General features: G+C 44.8%; 1 protein-coding gene across 4 annotated transcripts in view; it reads right to left on the reverse strand.

Annotated features, from left to right (window-relative positions):
- LOC126516248 (uncharacterized) overlaps positions 1-19,478 on the reverse strand; it is a 127,116-nt gene that overhangs the window by 14,839 nt on the left and 92,799 nt on the right. For 2 of the 4 annotated variants that reach the window (XM_072287133.1, XM_055064096.2), the window contains 2 exons: positions 4,660-4,728; positions 3,753-3,870 (listed from right to left, as the gene is read on the reverse strand). In XM_072287133.1, coding sequence (XP_072143234.1) covers positions 3,753-3,870; positions 4,660-4,728 — 187 coding nt within the window. Of the gene's footprint in view, positions 1-3,752; positions 3,871-4,659; positions 4,729-8,785; positions 8,990-19,478 lie in introns of those variants that run through there. The other 2 variants (XM_055064097.1, XM_055064095.2) reach the window with 2 other exon arrangements.

Consider the following 19,478-nt stretch of genomic DNA (forward strand, 5'->3'; position numbering starts at 1 on the left):
TAGACGGTACATCTTCCCCAGCGTCAATCTGGTTTAGAATGTCGTTGAGCGTTTGCGGATCTCTTCTGCGGTAAAATGAACTGCAGGGAATCTTCTGACTGCAATTGGAAAAAAAAAAGTTTCTGCCATACGTCCATATGTATTTTACTATGCTACTTCAACGCTACGCGCGCGACGCATCGCGCGTTCCAGAGTGACACAACAGCGACCCCCGATCTGCCTAGCGTCCTACGTATAGGACACCGCTGTTTGACAGATCGTAAACAAAAATATGTTGCCTATACCACATTGACATTGTTTTTACAGCATATTCAATTACTCAGGAATAACTGACGAAAATCTCGAAAACATCAAAAATCATTTCAATTTATATTACTTACATTTTCTTTCTCGGCATGGCGTTCGTCGAAGCTCACGCGGAACGCCGATTTTGAAACTGCAAGCACGTGGCGAGCTGTGCTCCCACGCTAACCAAGACTTGCACGCGAGAAGGCCATAGCCTCAGAAACACCCCCTAGGGGGCGCTAGCTTTTTGACAAAAAAAAATTTTCGAGTTATTTGAAAAATTTCAGTGTCCTACATATAGGACACTAGGCATATATGGGTTAAGTAAAGGTCTTAAGCTTATGCAGATGCTCTGGTGTTCTTCTATACAAATAAGCCCAGTGCTGAAAACGTAGTATCGACAATAGAGGAGATTAGCAGCGTATCAGGTTCACGAATGAACTCTTCGAAAAGTTTAGGCTTATGGTTTGGCCCATGGTGTTATACACCAGAACAGTTTGCAGGCATTAAGGGGAATGATGTTCCGCTAAAGTATCTTGGCGTGCTGCTAGAGGCATATAAATTAAGCGCACACTATTGGAAAAAACGGGTTTAACTTAATCCATCAATCAATCAATCAATCCCAAGCAATCTTTATTGGTAAATATGCAGAAGGAGGTCTCAAGGTCACGAACCACTGGCCTCTTTTGGTAATACATTAGAAAAGTGTTAAAAAGAACATATGATGATAAAGACAATTTAGGAATATTACTCTTAACAAAGACAGCTTCAAATGTTTAACTGATTACGTAGAAAATCACCAGGAAACACGGGGTTAACCAAGTAAGCGGAATGCAATTGTTGCGCATTGAATAAAAATATTTTTTTTTTTCCGCCTAAATACATAAATATACATTATTTCTTTTAGTTCAGATGTGAGTGAATTGCATAAAAAATAGATGAAAAAACAATGGTCTCTTTTCCATAATTAGTATGTATTTAAGGCAGCAGGAGGTTATTATGGACCGCAAATCTAGTTCTCTTAGGATTGAATAACATGACTGGACGAAAATTGTCTATTAAAAGAATGTGATGAAAAACCTTAAAAAACAGAACACATATACTGTAAATATATTGTTCAGATATTGTTCAGCTGGCAGAAAATAGGATGTGATGGCGTCAGTCGATTAGCGGAAGTGATAAGTCGCACGGCTTTCTTTTGCAGTACTTTCAGAGCCCAAGTGTGTTATTGTATTACATCTAAGTTATTGATGTAATACAATAACTTAGATGACTGTGTATGAATGCGTGCTTTAAGAGCATTTACGCCAAAGAATTTTCTTGATTTTTCCAATGCACTAATTGTATATGAAATATTTTTAAAAGCGGTATCGATATCGTTGTGAAACTTCAAATGGGTGTGAACTACAATTTCTAAACAAGATGTATGATCACTTAAAGGACACAGTTGGCATAGAGGCAAGGAATAGTTAGCAGTTTTTGGTTGGGTGTAGGAAAAAGTATGAAACTAGTTTTGAACGGATCAATCAGTAGTCTTAGAGTGCGTATTATACGTGCGTGGCCACAAACTGCCTGAATAAATTTAGATTTGAGAGAAAGTTTTGTTTACAACTGATAACCTGGCAATCAGTAGAAGACGAGAAGTGCTTGCTTCCCCTTCACGATATAGCGCTGACCTGTTTGAGCCTAGCGCTACAACCTATAACTAGTGACCCTTCTGCTAGGCGAACACCCCCGTTGCATTTGGTGGAGCTCCTGGGTTTCTTTTCGACATCCTGGTACTCCGCAGTCGAGCGCTACCACCAGCTGTGGCAATGGATGAACCGGGACCGTCCCAGGCTAACAAAAAATGATGTGAAAAAAAAAATTGCCGGTGAGGTAGCCGCCTGTGGTGCTTCTAATGCGCTTGTCCTCCTATCATCGCACGTATGCGCCAACTGGCGACTAAGCTCTTAGCCACACACAATGAAATTTTATCTGAAGAGACAGAGGCAACTCAAAAGAAATGCCGAATGTGGGTAACTCTGGTAATGACACTTTAGGTTGGGGGAGTTGACAACGGCATCGCTTGTGGAGGCCCTACTGCGCCCCGTCCCCCCATAGTTGATAATGATTTATTTACATGTGAATGATAGATGATTTATTTACATGTGAACGACACACGAACTAGTTCACCTCATCATTGATTCATTTGAGTGAATCGATGACGAGGTGAACTAGTCCGCGTGTCACATCTGTGGGAACGCTGACACTGGTGACGTCCACGATGGTCTTCCACACTGTGGCCCCCGTTAGCGGTGAAACCTCACTGACGTAACTAAACACCAGTCTTATTCAGTCATGGCGCAGACCTGGAAATACAAGATTTTAATTTTATTCGAGTGTTCTTATTCTAGGGTTGTTGCTTGGGGTAGTTGGTAATCCACTATAAAAGACGACGTACAGCCCGAAAGACAAGGACTGTAAGAGACGACATACACAGCGCAGTGTTATGTAGTCTCTCGCAGTCCTTGCCCTTCATGCTGTACGTCGTTTTTTATGATGTTTTTTTTTTTCATTAGCGTTGCCAACAACTTTTTCTAGAAGGAAATGGATAAACGGTCAGGACACTTTTTCGGTGTAAGGAGACTCCGTTAAAGGGTCCATGAACAACCGATTGGACTTGGTGAGAAAGCACAGACCCAATAGCTGACATCAATCATGAAGGGTTTTTTGCAGGTCTCCCTACTGTTACTGTGTGAAGTAAATGAAAATCTGCTTGCGATATCATAATAATTACGTACAATAATAATTACAGCCCATGCTCGGTCACAAGGGTGAATGAGCAAGCAGCACGGCCTTAAAAAATGATAAAATGCCCCTTTGTACAAGGTTTAAAATTGCAGTTACAGCGTACAAGTACGACTAAGAATAAAAAAAAGAGCAAGTCTTCGAAAGTGTCTATCGCACGGACATCATAAGCTTAGTTTCTAATGTTGCTATCGAGTTCTATGGCAATGAAAATTATGAAATTATGAAATGAAAATTTATGGTGTAATTAGGAGCATTGCCAATACTTGCTGGTTCTTGATTTGTTTGGATATTAAGAACTTTTGTAGAATATTTCCCCTATATTTTCGGTGGACTAAACATGAAGCCTTGCTTACAGTTAACTAAAATTAGGGGGCAAGTTATGGACCAGGTGCAAACGAAGTTTAAAGCATGTGGAATAATTAGAGCCTAAGCAGTAGTAAATTATGTATGCAAGGGCTCTGGAGCGTTCGTGATCTAGAGCACCACTGCAGTGCAATGTGCCCAAGACCACGCAGGCAGTGGATTACCCACATTATGAGCTCCGCTCGCTTCTATTTAGGTGCAGTTGGTCATGCGTGTCTTTTGGTACAGAATGACAAACTCTTCTATGGAATCGTATCATATATAGGCAATTCTGTGGAATCATAGATGTTGAAATATGGGTAATCTCTTACTGGTCTGGACCGAATGTTCCTTATGGCCAAGAGCAGTCTTGTGGCTGGCTGCTGTGGCCTTGGTTAGGTCCATGACCTTCACGACGAACTTGTCTTCGGCTTTCTTTTTAACGATGACCTGCAGAAGGAATATTTCTTTGCTGTCTTACAACAAGATGCCACCAGTAAATGTACATCTTAGCAATATTTAACATACGTGAGCATATTAAAGAACATAATGAAATAACAAAATTTCTGGCGTTTTTCTAGCTGAACTAAATTTGGCGGTCATTCATTGGTCATGCAATGAAGCATTGCATGACCAATGAAAAGAACCATGAAGAGGTTAGTTACAGCGTGCAATTACGACTAAGAATTAAAAAAAAGAGCAAGTCTTCGAAAGTGTCGCACGGCCGTCATCAGCTTAGTTCCTAATGTCGCTAGCGAGTTCTATGGCAATGAAAATGCAATGTATATTAAGTGCAAGCCGTGGCACAGTTAACATTTATGGTGTAATTAGGAGCACTTAAGAAGTTTTGTAGAATGTTTCCCCTCTATCTTCGGTGGACTAAACAACAAGCCTTGCTTACAGTTGATTAAAATTAGGGGCAAGTTATGGACCAGGTGCAGACGAAGTTTCAAGCATGTGAAATTATTAGAGCCTCAGCAGTAGTAAATTACGTATGTAAGGGCTCTGGAGCATTCATCATCTAGAGCACCACTGCAGTGCGATGCACCCAAGACCACGCAGGCACTGGATGACCCACATCATGAGCTACGCTCACTTCTGTGTTAGAGCAGTTGGCAAACTCTTCTATGGAATCGTATCATATATAAATTCTATGGAATCATAGATATTGAGGTACGGGGAATCACTTGTTTGAACACTCCTCTCCGTATGGCCGATAGCGGTGTAAGACTTACACACCTCCTGTGCCCGAATCTCATCCTCCACGTGCACTAAAACGTCTTGATCATTCGTCCTCTCAACGAAAACCTGCAGAAGCAATATTCCTCTCAGTCTTTCTGCTGTCTTACAACAAGATGCCATGAGTAAATACACATCTAGTAATATATATAATACATAGGAGCCGCCAATAATGCGAAATAATGACACATTACCATTACCAAAAAAACACAACTGAACAAATATAATTACGTCCAGCCGCCAACTTGCGACACTAACTTCAGCACTACCACGCTCAGAGACTTCTGCTGGCCCGCCAAGGGACAAACGCATGCAAGATGTGCTGAGAAACTCTTTTGTAGTGCCTAGGCCACTTAGGCAGACTCATATTCAAGGAGCAATAGTCCCCACGTTTCCTCTCTCACCCGCTGTTACTCGCGCATGCGTGCTAATGTCCTCAGTCTCCGCAAGTGCCACGCCTCGCTGTACCTACTAGCAATTGTAGATATGCAGACCATCTCGAGGCTATGCCAAAAAGATGCGGTGGTGCTGCCATCGGGAGTCACTCACGCGGTAGGCACTGCACTGAGCCAGTCTGCTCACATCGATTACCGCTGGGTTTTCGAAGGTGTGTGTGTGACCCACAGGTTTACAACGAAGGAAGTGGAGTACGTTGACAGGCTGCATTGTGGTGGTTTCCGGGGAACATCACAAGGGGCTGAAGCTTTTGTTTTCATGGGTTGTCTGTTCATGAAAGCCATCACAAGTAATTGGCTGCCGTGTTAAAAGGCGAAAGTTAGATTCCATCCAGCTCATCGAACATGCGCCAAACGTTTCATAACAGTTAAGCTTCTATGTTATTTTGCGAGGCATGCATTAGCCAACAAGTTGCGTAGGATCGTTAATACCCTCTTATTCAAATTTCTTACTCCACTGTGGGGGAGCTAAATAGGATTAGCTTTCAACGTAGGTACAGCGAACAGAACGTATATTGTATCGGAATTCCTTGGAATCATAGATATTGAGGTACGGGGAATCACTTACTGGTTTGGACAGTTAGTGTAGCATGGCCCACGGCCTCAAGCTTCGCACTCGAGGCTCTTGCCGCTTCTTCGTCCTCAATCTTGATCAGCAGCTCGGTGTTACTGACCAAAGTGGCGCTGATCTGCAGAAGCAATATTTCTTTCAGTCTTTCTGCTGTCTTACAACAAGATGCCACGAGTAAATGCACATCTTAGCAATATTTAACATACGTGAGCATATTAAAGAACATAATGAAATAACAATTTATGGCGATTTTATTGCTGAACTAAATTTGGCGGGCGCAGAAACTGATGCTTCCGAAGCATTGCATGACCAATGAAAAGAACCATGAAGAGGTGTACGAGGAGCGCTTGTCTGTCGATACTCCCAGGGCACCTACATCCCGGTGGCATTCTTAAAATTGCTAGTAGATACAGTGGGCGGTGCGTTTCTTATTTCGCTTGACGTTTCTGAATAGCCGCGAGCAAGAGCGGTTGCGACAGAGAAATTCTATATTGGAGCCTTTGCTCTTTGAATATGTGACTCTGCCTAGGCATTGAGGAGGTTTCTTCGCACATGTTGTAGAATTACCCCCTAGACATGCCGGAATTGCGGAGTGCAGTCGAGTTTGTTTATGCTCTGCCACTGGCTGCCCGCGCGGTGTGGCAGTGGGCATGGACGCTGGGGTCGCTGGCAACCGAATGGCCAATCCTCTGGCAAGGGAGCTTCTTTCCTGCACCTCAGAGAGGGGGCCACAGGGGCTTGACGACCCATACCCCATCCACCCGGACCCAGTCCAGGCGAAGGAAACTCCTCATATTCCAGTCGTTACTTCGATTTCTACAAGACTCAATATGGTCAATTATACCTGAACTGACTTCCTCCTTTGTCCCTACCTTCACCCCAATGGATCCATTTCCAGGGGGCGGAAAGCTTTTATGGTAATTTAATTAAACTCTCACAAGAACAATATAGCAACACAATAACAACAACATTAAGCGACGAAAAGGCAGAAATAGTTGCACAGTGCATGCCAACGCCAGGCCGGCAAATTCCTAATTCCTCCTTAGAAAACACGGGGAAGGTAGGAGATGGAAATTCAAGACGATGAGCAAAACGAGTACAAGGTGAAAGCAGGAGCCAACGTTTCGACAAGTATTTTTCTTCTTCAAGGCAACATATCATTTCCTCGCCACAGTATATATAGGTGGCGTTCTTCTACATACGTTCTTTCACGCGAGCCGAAGGTTAAAAAATGCGGTTAAGTGTTTCCATTTCACGACACATTGGCTGGCGCGGACAATCCGTCTCGTGCAGCACTTTGCAAACTAAGCGAAGCGTGGCGCGAGTGCCTCGTTAATTGTGATGTGTGGGCGGGGTTCACAGCAGCCGCCGCAGACGAACCTCTGCTAATGCAACGCTCCGTCCATGCAGGCGACGCGCTTTACTCTGGCGCCATCTCGCAGCCATCGTCGCCACAAGGCACGCGTCATGCGGGGCACTGTGCTTTTCTTCTCACGTTTTCACCATACCCTCCACTCCCCCGCTTTCTTCCTCGCAAGCTCTTCACTATCGCCACATTTAATTTTCTGCTGCACTTCGTGTCGGTCTTTGATCCTTCGCCGTTGTGCTCGTTTGTTTGGTTACGCCGGCACTCGCGCCACGAGGCCATAAAAAATCAGGTCTATAGATACCGCTTAGTTGTGGGAGCAGCGTTCATTGACCGAACTACAGCATTTGGTACTCTGAACCATTCTGTTCTTTTGTATCAACTGCAGTGACCTATGGCATCACTGGTACTTCATGGCTAGATAAATAATGGGTCTCAAGTTGTATTTGGCAACGACCACCTTTTATTTGCTAACTTTATCATATTTGATGTTCCTCAAGGTTTATCATTAGGTCCCATACTGTTCCTGTTCATAAACAATCGACCTGATGCGCTTACCAGTTACGAGTTCGTCTTGTATACCGATGACACAATCATTTATTCATCTCACTAGTGATTGACCGTGTTGCAAGATCGCTGACCGTGTTGCAAGATTAAGTAATCATGTCCTACCAATATCTTACGGTGTTACAATTTTGGGATTCATTTTAGAAAAGATAATAAATATGCATGCTTAACTCTCTTCTAAAATAAATTTGCATCATTCATACATACATACATTGCCATTTATCATACTATAAGCAGACGCTGCGCAGACGACGCCAAGAATCGCCTAAGAATTTGTGCGGCTTTCACAGTGCTACAACAAGTCAGCTATTTTAGTCTTTAGCACCAACACTACATCCAGTGTTTATTTATTTATTTACACAATACTGCAGGCAGCAATGCTGCCTAAGGAGTAGAGGGATTACAAAAGGTGCTTTTTCAACATATTTTCAAATGAAACATGAGATGTGCATTGAACAATACATTCTGGTAAATGATTCCATTCTTCGCTCGTAAGCGAAAAAAATGATTTCTGAAAGATTTTAGTGCGGGCAAAGTATACTATTCGCCAGTCATGCAGGCGGAGGACAAAGCCGGTCCGCACCATGCTGCATGGTCAGACTGGATCGTACGAAGGCGAGCACGCACTTAGGTCCTGTCGGGCACAAAGCAAACACTGCGATGCACGGACTACATCTGCATGTAGCTGCGGCCTGCTACGTAGCGCAGATACGGCAGGGTGCCCCGACGAGTCCACTGGCTCAGCACTGTGCTGCTCGCTCATGACAACTGCGTTTGGCTTAAGTTTGGCGCGTCGCAGGTTCCAAAATCGGGGGGAGTGGTGTCTACATTAACATCCAAAATAAAATGTGAACTGCGCGCCACGATGACATATAGACGGCGGTGTCTTGTGAGCATGCCTCGCTCTGTCGTAACTTTGGCAGTGAAAGGCATCTGCTTCTGGCGAACGTATCGAAGTACTTTTCGTGACAAAGTGTTTATCAAATAGCCTATTTTAACTTCGAATGCTTTTCTCCACTTCGATAAACATGTAAGTGGTTCAGGGCCCGCTTACGTGCCTCTGAATTCGTAAACTTTACCTAAAATTAGTAGAATTGATATATGCACTAACAGCTTGTGACAAAAACCAAGGAAGTGTATTTGAATTAACTGAAAGCAATCACTTACTGCACCGTGGCACGAGTCTTTTAACTTGTTGATTGTTTCGGTAGATGGCATGACGACATTTTGCAGGTCCACGGGAAACTGTTCGCCTGGGCGGGTCATGTTTCCTCCCAAATCCTGCGCAGCTGTGGTTCACACTCATTATTCGCCTAGCGATGCCCGCGGTGTCGACAGCAAATTTTTCGCAACACTGGCCCTTTAGCGTACATGTCGAGCAGAGCAGCTAGGGTAACATTGCACATCACGACTGTCATATGCGGTCAATATATCACCACCAATTAATGCAAACAGGAGACAAAGCTTCACTTACATCGATTCCCACAGGGCGTTGGATCTGCATATTTTTACCTTCCAACTTTTCATACTTAAATAATAAATGTGCAAAACAGTAACAATGAAAACTTTATTGGCACGGCTGTGTACTATCTCCAGGGCCGGCCCACAAAAGACGCCACATTTTTCAACGGGATCCTAATTCTTGCTGTCTTCTGGACGCTTTGTTTCGTAATATAACCGATTCCCATATGCGGCAGCTGTGCGCTTCTTCCTTCTGTTAATGTGCATGTTTTTTGACAAAGTACAATAAGCAGGCTGAAGTAAGCGGAGATGTGCGTTAAATTTCGATGAGAATTGCGTATTTCCGGAAGAAGCAGACTATCGTCTGCTCACGCTCGGCCGTGGCCACCTGCATAGGGATTAAAGTTCGGCCACCCTGCTTATCCGTGTCGTAGCTGTTGGGGCTCGCTAATTTCGACTAATTTTGAAAGATCAACTAGACTCGAACCAAGCGAAACTTCAGGTCAGACCTCAAGCGCGCTTGCCAGCTCGTGTTCACTAGCCACTCCTCGCTAGACGCGTTAGCCGCTTCAATAATAGTGCTGGTTGGATGTGGCTAGCGTACGTAGGTCAAGCTTGAGAAGGACAAAGCTGGTCCGCGCCACGTATTGGACCGTCGTAATCATGGCAGTGAAAGGCATTGAAGCAGGAGCGGAAGCACCGCGAACGCCGCGTTTGATTGCTAATAAATCCGGTTATGGGGAACGCATCGAAGTACTTTTCGTGACAAAGTGTTTATTAAACAGCCTATTTTAATTTCGAATACACTACGATAAACATGTAAGTGTTTCAGGGCCCGCTTGGGTGCCTCTGAATTTGTAAACTTCACGTAAAATTGGCAGAGTTGACATATTTATACGTGGTACTGACGGTTAAGAAGGCAGCAAAACTGATTTACGAAACGAGCGCTTTATTGGGCGAACTTTCGCCCTCGAATACAGGCTACACTCAAAGAACGACAGTAGCGGCGAACGCGATCGGCGGTCGTCGAAATCTGATAGTGGGTCAAGCACGTCGGCTTCTATACAGCAGTCGTCGAATGTTCCAGACTAATCGCTGAGACCAGTGTGCCTTCCACAAAGTGCTAGATCATTCACGTCGTGCATACATGTAATCAGATTACACAAGGTTTAGCGACAACAGGCGGTGGATAGAAGCATTGATAACATTCCAGAAACTTCCGATACATGCAGGCGCGCCCTGCACTGTGCGATAACATTTGTTAGGTGACACGTGCACTTGCCTTACAGCTTGTAACAAAAACCAAGAAAGTGTTTGAATTAACAAGAAACATTCACTTACTCCTTGTTCATGGATGCATGCATGAGCCAGGCTTCAGTTTTGTTGTCAGGCAATGAATATGCATATCTGCTTAGTAGGTGTGCTCATCCTACATAATCTGTTACATTAATTTTTTTCCTTCTGGTTTACATTAATTTTTTTTCCATTCTGGTTTTGTTTTGTTTTTCCGGAAGATTGTAATGTTTGAATTTTGCTTTCATTTAGCTTTGATGCATTGTTAACCTTCATATTTTTGTTTCGCCACATGTTTCTTTGGATTCTATGTATGTAGTTAAAGAAAACGGTGGCATTTGACCATCTGCTAGACTTGTTATAATGTGCCCACGCATTAGGCACTTGTCGAAACTGAGCGCGGGTCAGCACCAGATGCAATTGTGTATGCATTTTCAATAGCAAAAATTCCACAGTCATAGCCATTCCCTTGGTGTTATGGTGCTGCTTTTGCATGCACATCTAGATAGTTTGAAGAGAGATTCATTATATTCATTACCTTGTGCACTACGCTAAGTAAAATGTTCTGATCAAGTGAATCATACAGGAAGAAGGTATCTTATGGGGCTCCATAATTTGTCACTGTGACCCAGTGCCCAGGATTTGGTGTGTGTAGAATTTGTACAAAGGTACCTTGCTTCTTGAACTTCAGCTTCTGCCCAAGCAGAACATCCTCAAGTTTGCATCTGTCTGAAAATTGCTGAGAAATAATGAATTGTGCTGCATTCACGATTGCATCTGACAACCAACCTGTGCCTTGCAAACCATTTAGTTCGGAGGGAGTGATATTGTAAGGGTTGCAAGTAGAAGAACCACAGATAGCCTAGGTAATTGCATCGTTGCACGAGAACACTGTTATGCATTTTACATGTGGCAGTGAGGCTTGCTGTCCCATACTAGAGCTGTTTGTAACAGCTAGACATCTCTTTTTTTCGGACTGCTTTGTCACCTTGCAAGCTTTTCACTTCTTGTTCACTGCTCTGTACTGTTTCAGTGAAACTAGAAAGTTCTTTCTTATTTGTGCCATAGGTTGTAAGATTCGATATTTCTATGAGACGTGCATATGCATATTTATATTTGGATTCTAATGTATCAAGCTTTGGCTCTGCTTTTTTCACTGTACTGAAAATTAAGATGTTCACTTCATCATGTGCCTCATCCATTTTAGTCTCTGCAAAGTCAGATTTCAGCCAGGGTTGTGGAATACATTCTTTATCAAAAAGTGTTTCGTTTTGCTTTGACCTGGCTGCAAGAATATGCCTGCAAAGCAGCCCATACTGCATGTTAAATGTACATGTGCACATTGCCATTCTCTTTCTGACTACATAACATTTATTGTTCACAGAAACAACATGCTGATCACCAGACACTGAACGTGTTCAGGGATTTTTGTATGAATGTTTCATATTCTTTACAAATCAATCCCCTAGCATACTGTGTACATATTGTAGACACTTCCACGTAAAATTTGCCCACCTTACTTGTGTCGACGCAAAACTTGGTTTCTTTATATTGTGCATGACTGACTGCAAGGTCACTGTGAGTTGCATAGTCAATTAGAGCTTTCACAGCTTCAACTAAGTGCATTTCTCGTCTTAAATATTTCTTTAGCTTTTGATTGTGGCTTTCCATCCTATTAGTATTATTTCCTAAACTGTACACATCTGAACGATGAGCATAAGCCCGCACATTTTTGCAGCTGTGCCAGTTTTTATAAAAAATAATCCAGTAGAGTGCTGTCATTCTCTAGGGCTTCTTTCAAATTCAGTAAGTGTTGTTCATATATGTCAACATTATGCGCAAAGACTAGTTTGGAAATTGTATCTTTTACATACTTCTTGTCTAGGCTATTTGAACTATGTTGTGAAACTTTGTAGTGGAGATATTTTAGCACATGCCATGAACATAATAGAATCCTACAGTCAGGCAAGAGTCTCGTAACTATGTTCATTTCCTTTAAGTCCTTGTCCATCACAGCAACTTTACACTTAGCCTTTACAGCAGGGTTTAAATTCAAAAATGTTTCAAGGAAGGATTTCAGAATTTCAGATGTTGCTCGCTGGACAAAGGCATAACATATAGGTCTGCCATGACTACTTCCATCTTCATACCCTGCTCTGTTAACATTTGAGGTTCCATCAAAGAACAATACCTCTGGATACTTTTCGGCTAATTGAGCCATGTGCTGCGACTGTAACATAATGTACAGAAGTTCATTCTGTCAATCTTTTGCAACATGGAGTTTTCATCCTGCAGTTTTTAATAATTTGTCTATTTCTTGCAGAAGGAGTGCTCCATGATGTGTGCTTTCTTCTATCTTTTGAACTGTTGCATGCTTTAGGTTTCCCACGTCCTGTGAAGTAATGTGCTTTCCCGTTTTTTTTAGAACTTCCTTTACATCTTTGGGATTTGTGTCGATCTCAAGGTTACATTTTTTTCCTACGGTGACGTTTAGCTCTCTTGCTGCAGTCCAATGGAGGGCTATCTGGTATGGTCACTTTGGCAGTTGTCTCCACAAAGCTTCCATAAGGCATGGAGTAGCTGGTATTGCTTACTACGCCCCTGCTTTGAACTAAAGTTTCAGCTGCTGACTGTATGCTTATTTGTTTTTCTGCAGTACTTTTGGCCAGTGATTTCGCATTAGAATGTTCAATCATCCCACAGAGAAAATCTTCTGTGGACTGTAAAACTGTACCTTTGGCATTCTTGTAGACCTTGTTATGGTTTTTAACAGTGCCAACTTCAGAACATTGTGCCATGACCTCAACATCTGCTATGTGATTCGTTGACAGTGCAGCATGGCCTTTAAGACTGATGTGTGTAGTGTGTGACATGGTGCGGTGGTCAGAAAGGACAGAAGCAGACAAGGAGTGCGCGTGAATGAAGGAGTGCGCATTAGAATGTTCAAGCATCCCACAGAGAAAATCTTCTGTGGACTGTAAAACTGTACCTTTGGCATTCTTGTAGACCTTGTTATGGTTTTTAACAGTGCCAACTTCAGAACATTGTGCCATGACCTCAACATCTGCTATGTGATTCGTTGACAGTGCAGCATGGCCTTTAAGACTGATGTGTGTAGTGCGCGACATGGTGTGGTGGTCAGAAAGGACAGAAGCGGACTACAAGGAGTGCGCGCGCCGAGGCGAATTCCGTGCTGGAGAGAAAACGACAACGCTGAAGAGCGTCCCGCACGTGAACGTGCGGCGCAAGAAAAGAAGCTATAAGGAAAAAGCAACCCAAGTAGGAGAAACCATGGAGCGTCAAACAGCCAATCAGAAAATGACTAATTGGCCAGAGCGGAAGAAAAAGCGAGGCACGCTGGCAGAAGGGGGAGACGCCGGGAGAGTTCCAGGAAGCGACGCCTGGAGAAGGTCGGCCACCGGACCGGGAGTTGAAGACTGGCCGTCGGGTTCCGGACCCGAGCCACCAGGACTTCACCCGACCGGGGCTTCCTGTCAACCGTTCCTGTGCGACGTCTGTCTTCCCGAGCATGCTGCCAGCTGCTCAAGGCCGGCGAGCTTCTGCGCCCGTGGGCAGGACGAGAGCAGTTGGGTTACGGGCCCGAGTTCTACGCCCAGCTGCCCGGCGAGAACGCCGCCGCCATCTACTCGTGCCGCCAAGCTGCCTGCCTTCTATCTCCGAGCCAGAGCAAAGGCGCTCTGGTCGCCCGGTCAACCATCCTATTACCCGACCTTTGGTGAGACTGGCGCAACTCCTTTCATCAACTTGTCGCTGCGTCTCCACGTCGAGACTGTTATGCGTTTCTGCCGTCGTGGCAAGCCCGGACCCGTGTATTGTTAACTTCATACTAGCCCCAAGTGCGTTTCTTACTGCCGTGATGTCTGTTTAAGTGTTTGTTTTTTGCTTTCTATCTCCTTCTATTTATTTTAAGCCTCTTTCTAGTTTCATTAAAAGTTTGTGTGTGCGCGTTTGAAACCAACGGCTTTGTCCTCAATTGGGTTCTTGGAGGCTCCGCCTCAGAGAACCGTCAGAATCTTTGAGCACAAGAAACTGCATCACAGAGACCAAAGCTATTTTTCTGTCTCTCAGGTGTCTCTAAGTTACTTTGTTTTATTACAGCATCAGAGTGAGGGTAAAGAGTCTGAGAGCTGTGCCACACTGCATTGTTGAAGCCTCCTGTCCCAGACACCACCAAGTGCAGGAGCACGTGGAGTGCTTTTTTTATTTGCTGCTTTTTGGTGGCATGTCGTGCTGAAGTGACGCCCATTTTTTTCATTCTTCAGTGCATCTTGGCAAACCAGCGAACTTTCGCAGTTTTGTTCAGCCTGATCTGTTGTGCGAGGTTCGAAGAGGTTGGCTGGTGCTATTTCACTACTCTCTCCAAGCTTCTGACTGGAGGATCACTTCACATGCCTTGCAGCAATGCTCTGCAGCTGCCATCTCTGGTAACTGCACCATGCTGTGAGCCTTGACTACCTTACAGCTAGAATCTGGGCCCTGCTTACCAGCAGGTGATGGGTGTGGCACATTGGCGGGCACAACCTTTTTCACCTTGTAGTGCACACACACACAGAATGCCTGTTTGCTGGTCGCTGAGCCGCAGCACTCGTCGAGGGTCTGATGCATGCACTTGCAGATGTCGCAAGTATGCGACTGCAGTGTCCAATTCTGCCGCCCTTGGTGCCACTTCAGTCCTTACTCTGGTGGATGGGGGCAGAAACCAACCTCTGTACAACTGCTGCCCAGGTCTTACTGGCGCTGCAATTTTGGGTGACCACCTACTGAGCTTCCAAAAACAGGAAAGTTCTTACTTTTCCAGTGTTTAAATAGTGCGCTGGCCTGGTCACCATAGGAGTGCCGCAGCTTCTCATGCTCCTTCTGCACCTGGTACTGCCGCCACACCTCCTCTTCGTGGCTTTTGTTGGTGCACTTGACCGTGGTCGGTTCGTGTCACACTCCAAGTACCCCAGATGCTGAATACACAACTACATGTTCACTTTACTGCCACTTGCATTATTTGAAAGGGAGTGTGTAAATGTGTGTGTGGAAGTAAAATAAAGCTATCCAATACAAAAACTATGTTCAGTCTTTAAGGAGAAGTTTGATATTGTTAAGCTTCAGTATTTCTTTTACTGATTATTTGGCTTATGTATCACTTTATCGTGTTATTTTAAAACAACAAAATGACAGAGCAGTGAATGAATAACACAATGTAGAAATAGCGAGTACTAAAAGGCAGCATGCCTTGCACACAACTTGATCATTGGTGTCACTTGTGTGAAAATTGACTAAAAATATTTTTACAGCAAGCTCACCTAAAGAGCCAGATAACTGAAATATGCCCTCCTTATACTCAGCTTCCTGTCCTGCTGTTATAGCTACGGCCTGGCAAGGTGACTTTTGCTGACGTGAAGCAGCACTTATTAATACGTTACTTTTGGGTAGAGGGGGGTATTTACAGTGACTGCTTGGGACATTGAGTAAGGAAGTGAAAGTATGATCTACAAAGAATAAAAAAGTAGGTGCAATTCGTAAAGAAAGCACACTGGCAATGCAAGCATGCAATAACCCGAAAATGTTTAACATGCAACTTATAAGCATTCTACTCTGACAGTATTATACAATAGAAAACAAAAACAAGCAAGCACTGATAAAGTGAGTCATATGGATATCAACAAGTGCATCATTTGAGCTACTACAAATTATATTTTATGATGATCTGTTTGAGTCACGTATTTTGGATGTCTTATTTCTGAAACAATCAGTTCTACGTCAGTTCTCATAGTTGATGTCAAAGCATGCACAAATATAGTTTGGTTTTGACATGTATTTATCACAGTTTGACAATCCATCATTAGAAAACCATATTGTGAAATTTCAGAACTTCACCCTTTCATCCACTGGTCTTTCCTTTGCTTGGATCGGAGAAAGCTCACGGAGTGACCGAAATCAATACCAATCACTTCGGTGAAAGTGAGCACCCTCCCAATGCCCTCCACGACGCCAGACCCAACTCAAAACAAATGCTCTAACCCCCTCTGTGCTCTCAACAGCGTCATTACGGCTGTCGTACTAAACACGAAAGATGCACCCGATAAAGAGCCCAGGATACAGAACTCTATAAACAGTGCTCTCAAAGAAGACACAATAGATTGCAAAGCAATTCTTAACAGTCATTCGGGCAGGCAAAACACAGCTGAGGCGATCGAAAAAATTTTTTATTTTGCCTTGTCTCGCTCCGAGTGAAATTCTGTTACTTGTAATCCTGGCCAATAGAAATTTGTCTTCTGGATGCCGAAGTGACCCACCCAACCATTCCGATGCGCTTACTCTAAAAGCTGTGGTCGGTACTCTTCTGGCACCCTTGAAATCCTGATATTTTCGGTACTTGAGACCTGACCTAGTGTAGAACGAGATTCTCTTTCGGGCCACTCCTTCATTTACATTAGCCTGCAGCACAGTTCGTGAAGAGTCACTTTTCTGTGCCGCGATAAGCACTTTTCGTTCAACCCTACTAAGCTGTTCCCAGCAAAAGGATGCGGGACTAAGCAGTGAACCTTCCACTTTAGCCCTAAGCGCCCCATCTTCCCGAGTCTCGAAAGGCTCCTCGCCTACTGTCCCTGATCCGGTAATTGAAACCTCACAAGGCTGAGTCATCTGCTTTTCATCAGTCGTATCTCCCGGCCTAGAGTGCCGCTGTGCGGACTTTACATTGTCAGTAATTTCCTCGTTTGACGATGAGCTTTCATGTTTTCTTGAGAGGGCGCGTGACCGCGATCGCGTTAATGCCATGCACGCGACACTGGCAGAGAACGACCGGCCCTCCTCTTCTAAAAGCTGCTTGTATTTGTTTGAAAAAACATATGAAAAGTGTTTGGGTAAACTTGAACTCACGGCTGCCTCCGTTTGCAACCTTCCAAACGTGCCCTTGAAGGTTACCCTTGCAACTGGCAAGCATGCGTTTTGCTCTTCTGCGACTTGTCTGATATAGGCGCATTCCCCTGTAGTCCCTGGGAGAAACACAGGACGGATGAGTAACATCCATGGTGGCGGCAAAATCGCGAAGTGCCCGGCACATTTTCCCGTTTACCACGACCTCCTGGATATATGGCTCGAGCAGCCTCAGGTTTTTGTCTGAATGTGCAATACTGGCGAACGCGATTTGCTCCTTGCAATTTAAGAAAATATGGCCTTCCTTGTTGCAACGGAAGCAGATAATTGGTCTCCTGGCCCCGAATGGGCGCTCTAGGTCTGCCTTACCTTTAGCGGCCCCAGCTGACTGGACTGTCTCTGCTAGCCCTTCCCTCACCACCTCAGCCTTAGTCGATACTCCCTTGCTGAACTCGTCGCTCGTGGATGATTTCTTGTACGGCGAAACTGGGTTGCGAGGGGAAAACCGCTTTCCAGAATAGTCCTTTTTTTCTATCCTATCTTCCTGAATAGGATTTCCTTGGAAGTTTCGGCGCGTGTAATATTCCTCCGCGAGCTGCGCTGCCTTCTCTAGGTCTACCTCTGGGAGCCTGTCCTGCAACTACAGTACAACTTCTTCTGGAGGAACTTGGTAAAACTGCTCTAGTGCTATGCATTCAAGCACCTTGTCGTGGTTGCCATACACTTCTGCACTTTTGAGCCACTCTTTTAAGTTGGACTTTAACTCGTATGCGAACTCAGTGTGCGACTCGCTGCCCCTTTTTGCCTGTCTAAACCGCTGCCGAAATGCCTCGGCGGAGACGCGGTATTTGCGAAGGAGCGCGGCTTTTACCTTTCCATAGTTCTCGCAGTCTTTTTTAGACAAGCGTGCGAGAACTTCCGCGGCCTCTCCTGGGACAACCGAAAGAAGTTTTTGATACCAAAGGCTTTCGTCCAGCCCTATCTTTTGATATGTGCGTTCGAAATTCACGACAAAAAGTGTGATATAACCACCTATCCTGTACGGTAGCATCAGTTCCTGTATTGTCAGTTTAGGTGTATCGTCTATACCGGAAAGAGGACTTGAACGCGCCGAGCTGATTCGAATTTGCTTTATTCCAGTTCTCTCGTGTTAATAGCATAATCTAGCTCCTCGCGCCTTTTTCTCACCTCTGCCTCGCGCCTTTTCTGCTCCTTTGCCACGTCGCGCCTTTTCTGCTCCTCTGCCTCGTCGCGCCTTTTTCTCTCCTCTGCCTCGTCGCGCCTTTTCTGCACCTCTGCCTCCTCGAGCCTTTTCCTCGCCTCTGCATGGTCGCGCCTTTTCTTCTCCTCTGCCTCGTCGCGCCTTTTCTACTCCTCTGCATCGTCGCGCCTTTTCCTCTCCTCTGCATCGTCGCGCCTCTTCTTATCCTCTGCCTCCTCGAGCCTTTTCCTCGCCTCTGCATCGTCGCGCCTTTTTTTCTCCTCTGCCTTGTCGCGCCTTTTTCTCTCCACTGCCTCGTCGCGCCTTTTTCTCTCCCCTACCTCCTCGAGCCTTAATTTCTCGCTTCTCCTCTCAAGAATTTCTCCCCAAACCTCTTCCTCAGTTACCCCTTGTGCCCTCATAATGTCCAGAATGGCTTTCTTTCGCCTCGCCGCGGCAACCGAAATGCCCATCTCCTGACAACCGTCAAGACGGTCCTGTATCCTGAGCTTTTCCATCGCGATCTGACGGCTCGTCTCCGGTTTTACCTCTAAATTAGCTTTGCTACCGAAGCCGGAAATCTATGCAAGGCCTCAAGTGAACTAAGACAAAACCACTACAACCCTTTCAAAGTACTTGAGCCATGCTGCTTAGCATTTACGTGTGCGAGAAAGGTCTGGCGATGCGAAAGGCAAAAGTCGGGCACTCACCCCCTCCAAAGTAGCTGACGCCGGTGGTCCTCGTGGCTGCCGTTGAGTGGTGTAGCGGGCGTCATCTGGCTTCGAATCCCACAACTTGCCATCCACTGTTGTGACTTCGGGGTGGAGGACAAAAGACGAACTCGTTCCGTAGATGAAGAAGAAACGAAAAAGTTTATACGATAGTGGATGATAGCGTACAGGTAGCAGTAGGAGCGCATCAGACCGACTGGGCGGCTGCAAGCGACTCTGTTCTCACAATGGGCCGGTTCTTCCTTAAAGGGGTGGAGACATCACAATTTTCGTTCATGCGTTT

The sequence above is a fragment of the Dermacentor andersoni genome, chromosome 3, assembly GCF_023375885.2.
Source record: "Dermacentor andersoni chromosome 3, qqDerAnde1_hic_scaffold, whole genome shotgun sequence".
NCBI lineage: Eukaryota > Metazoa > Arthropoda > Arachnida > Ixodida > Ixodidae > Dermacentor > Dermacentor andersoni.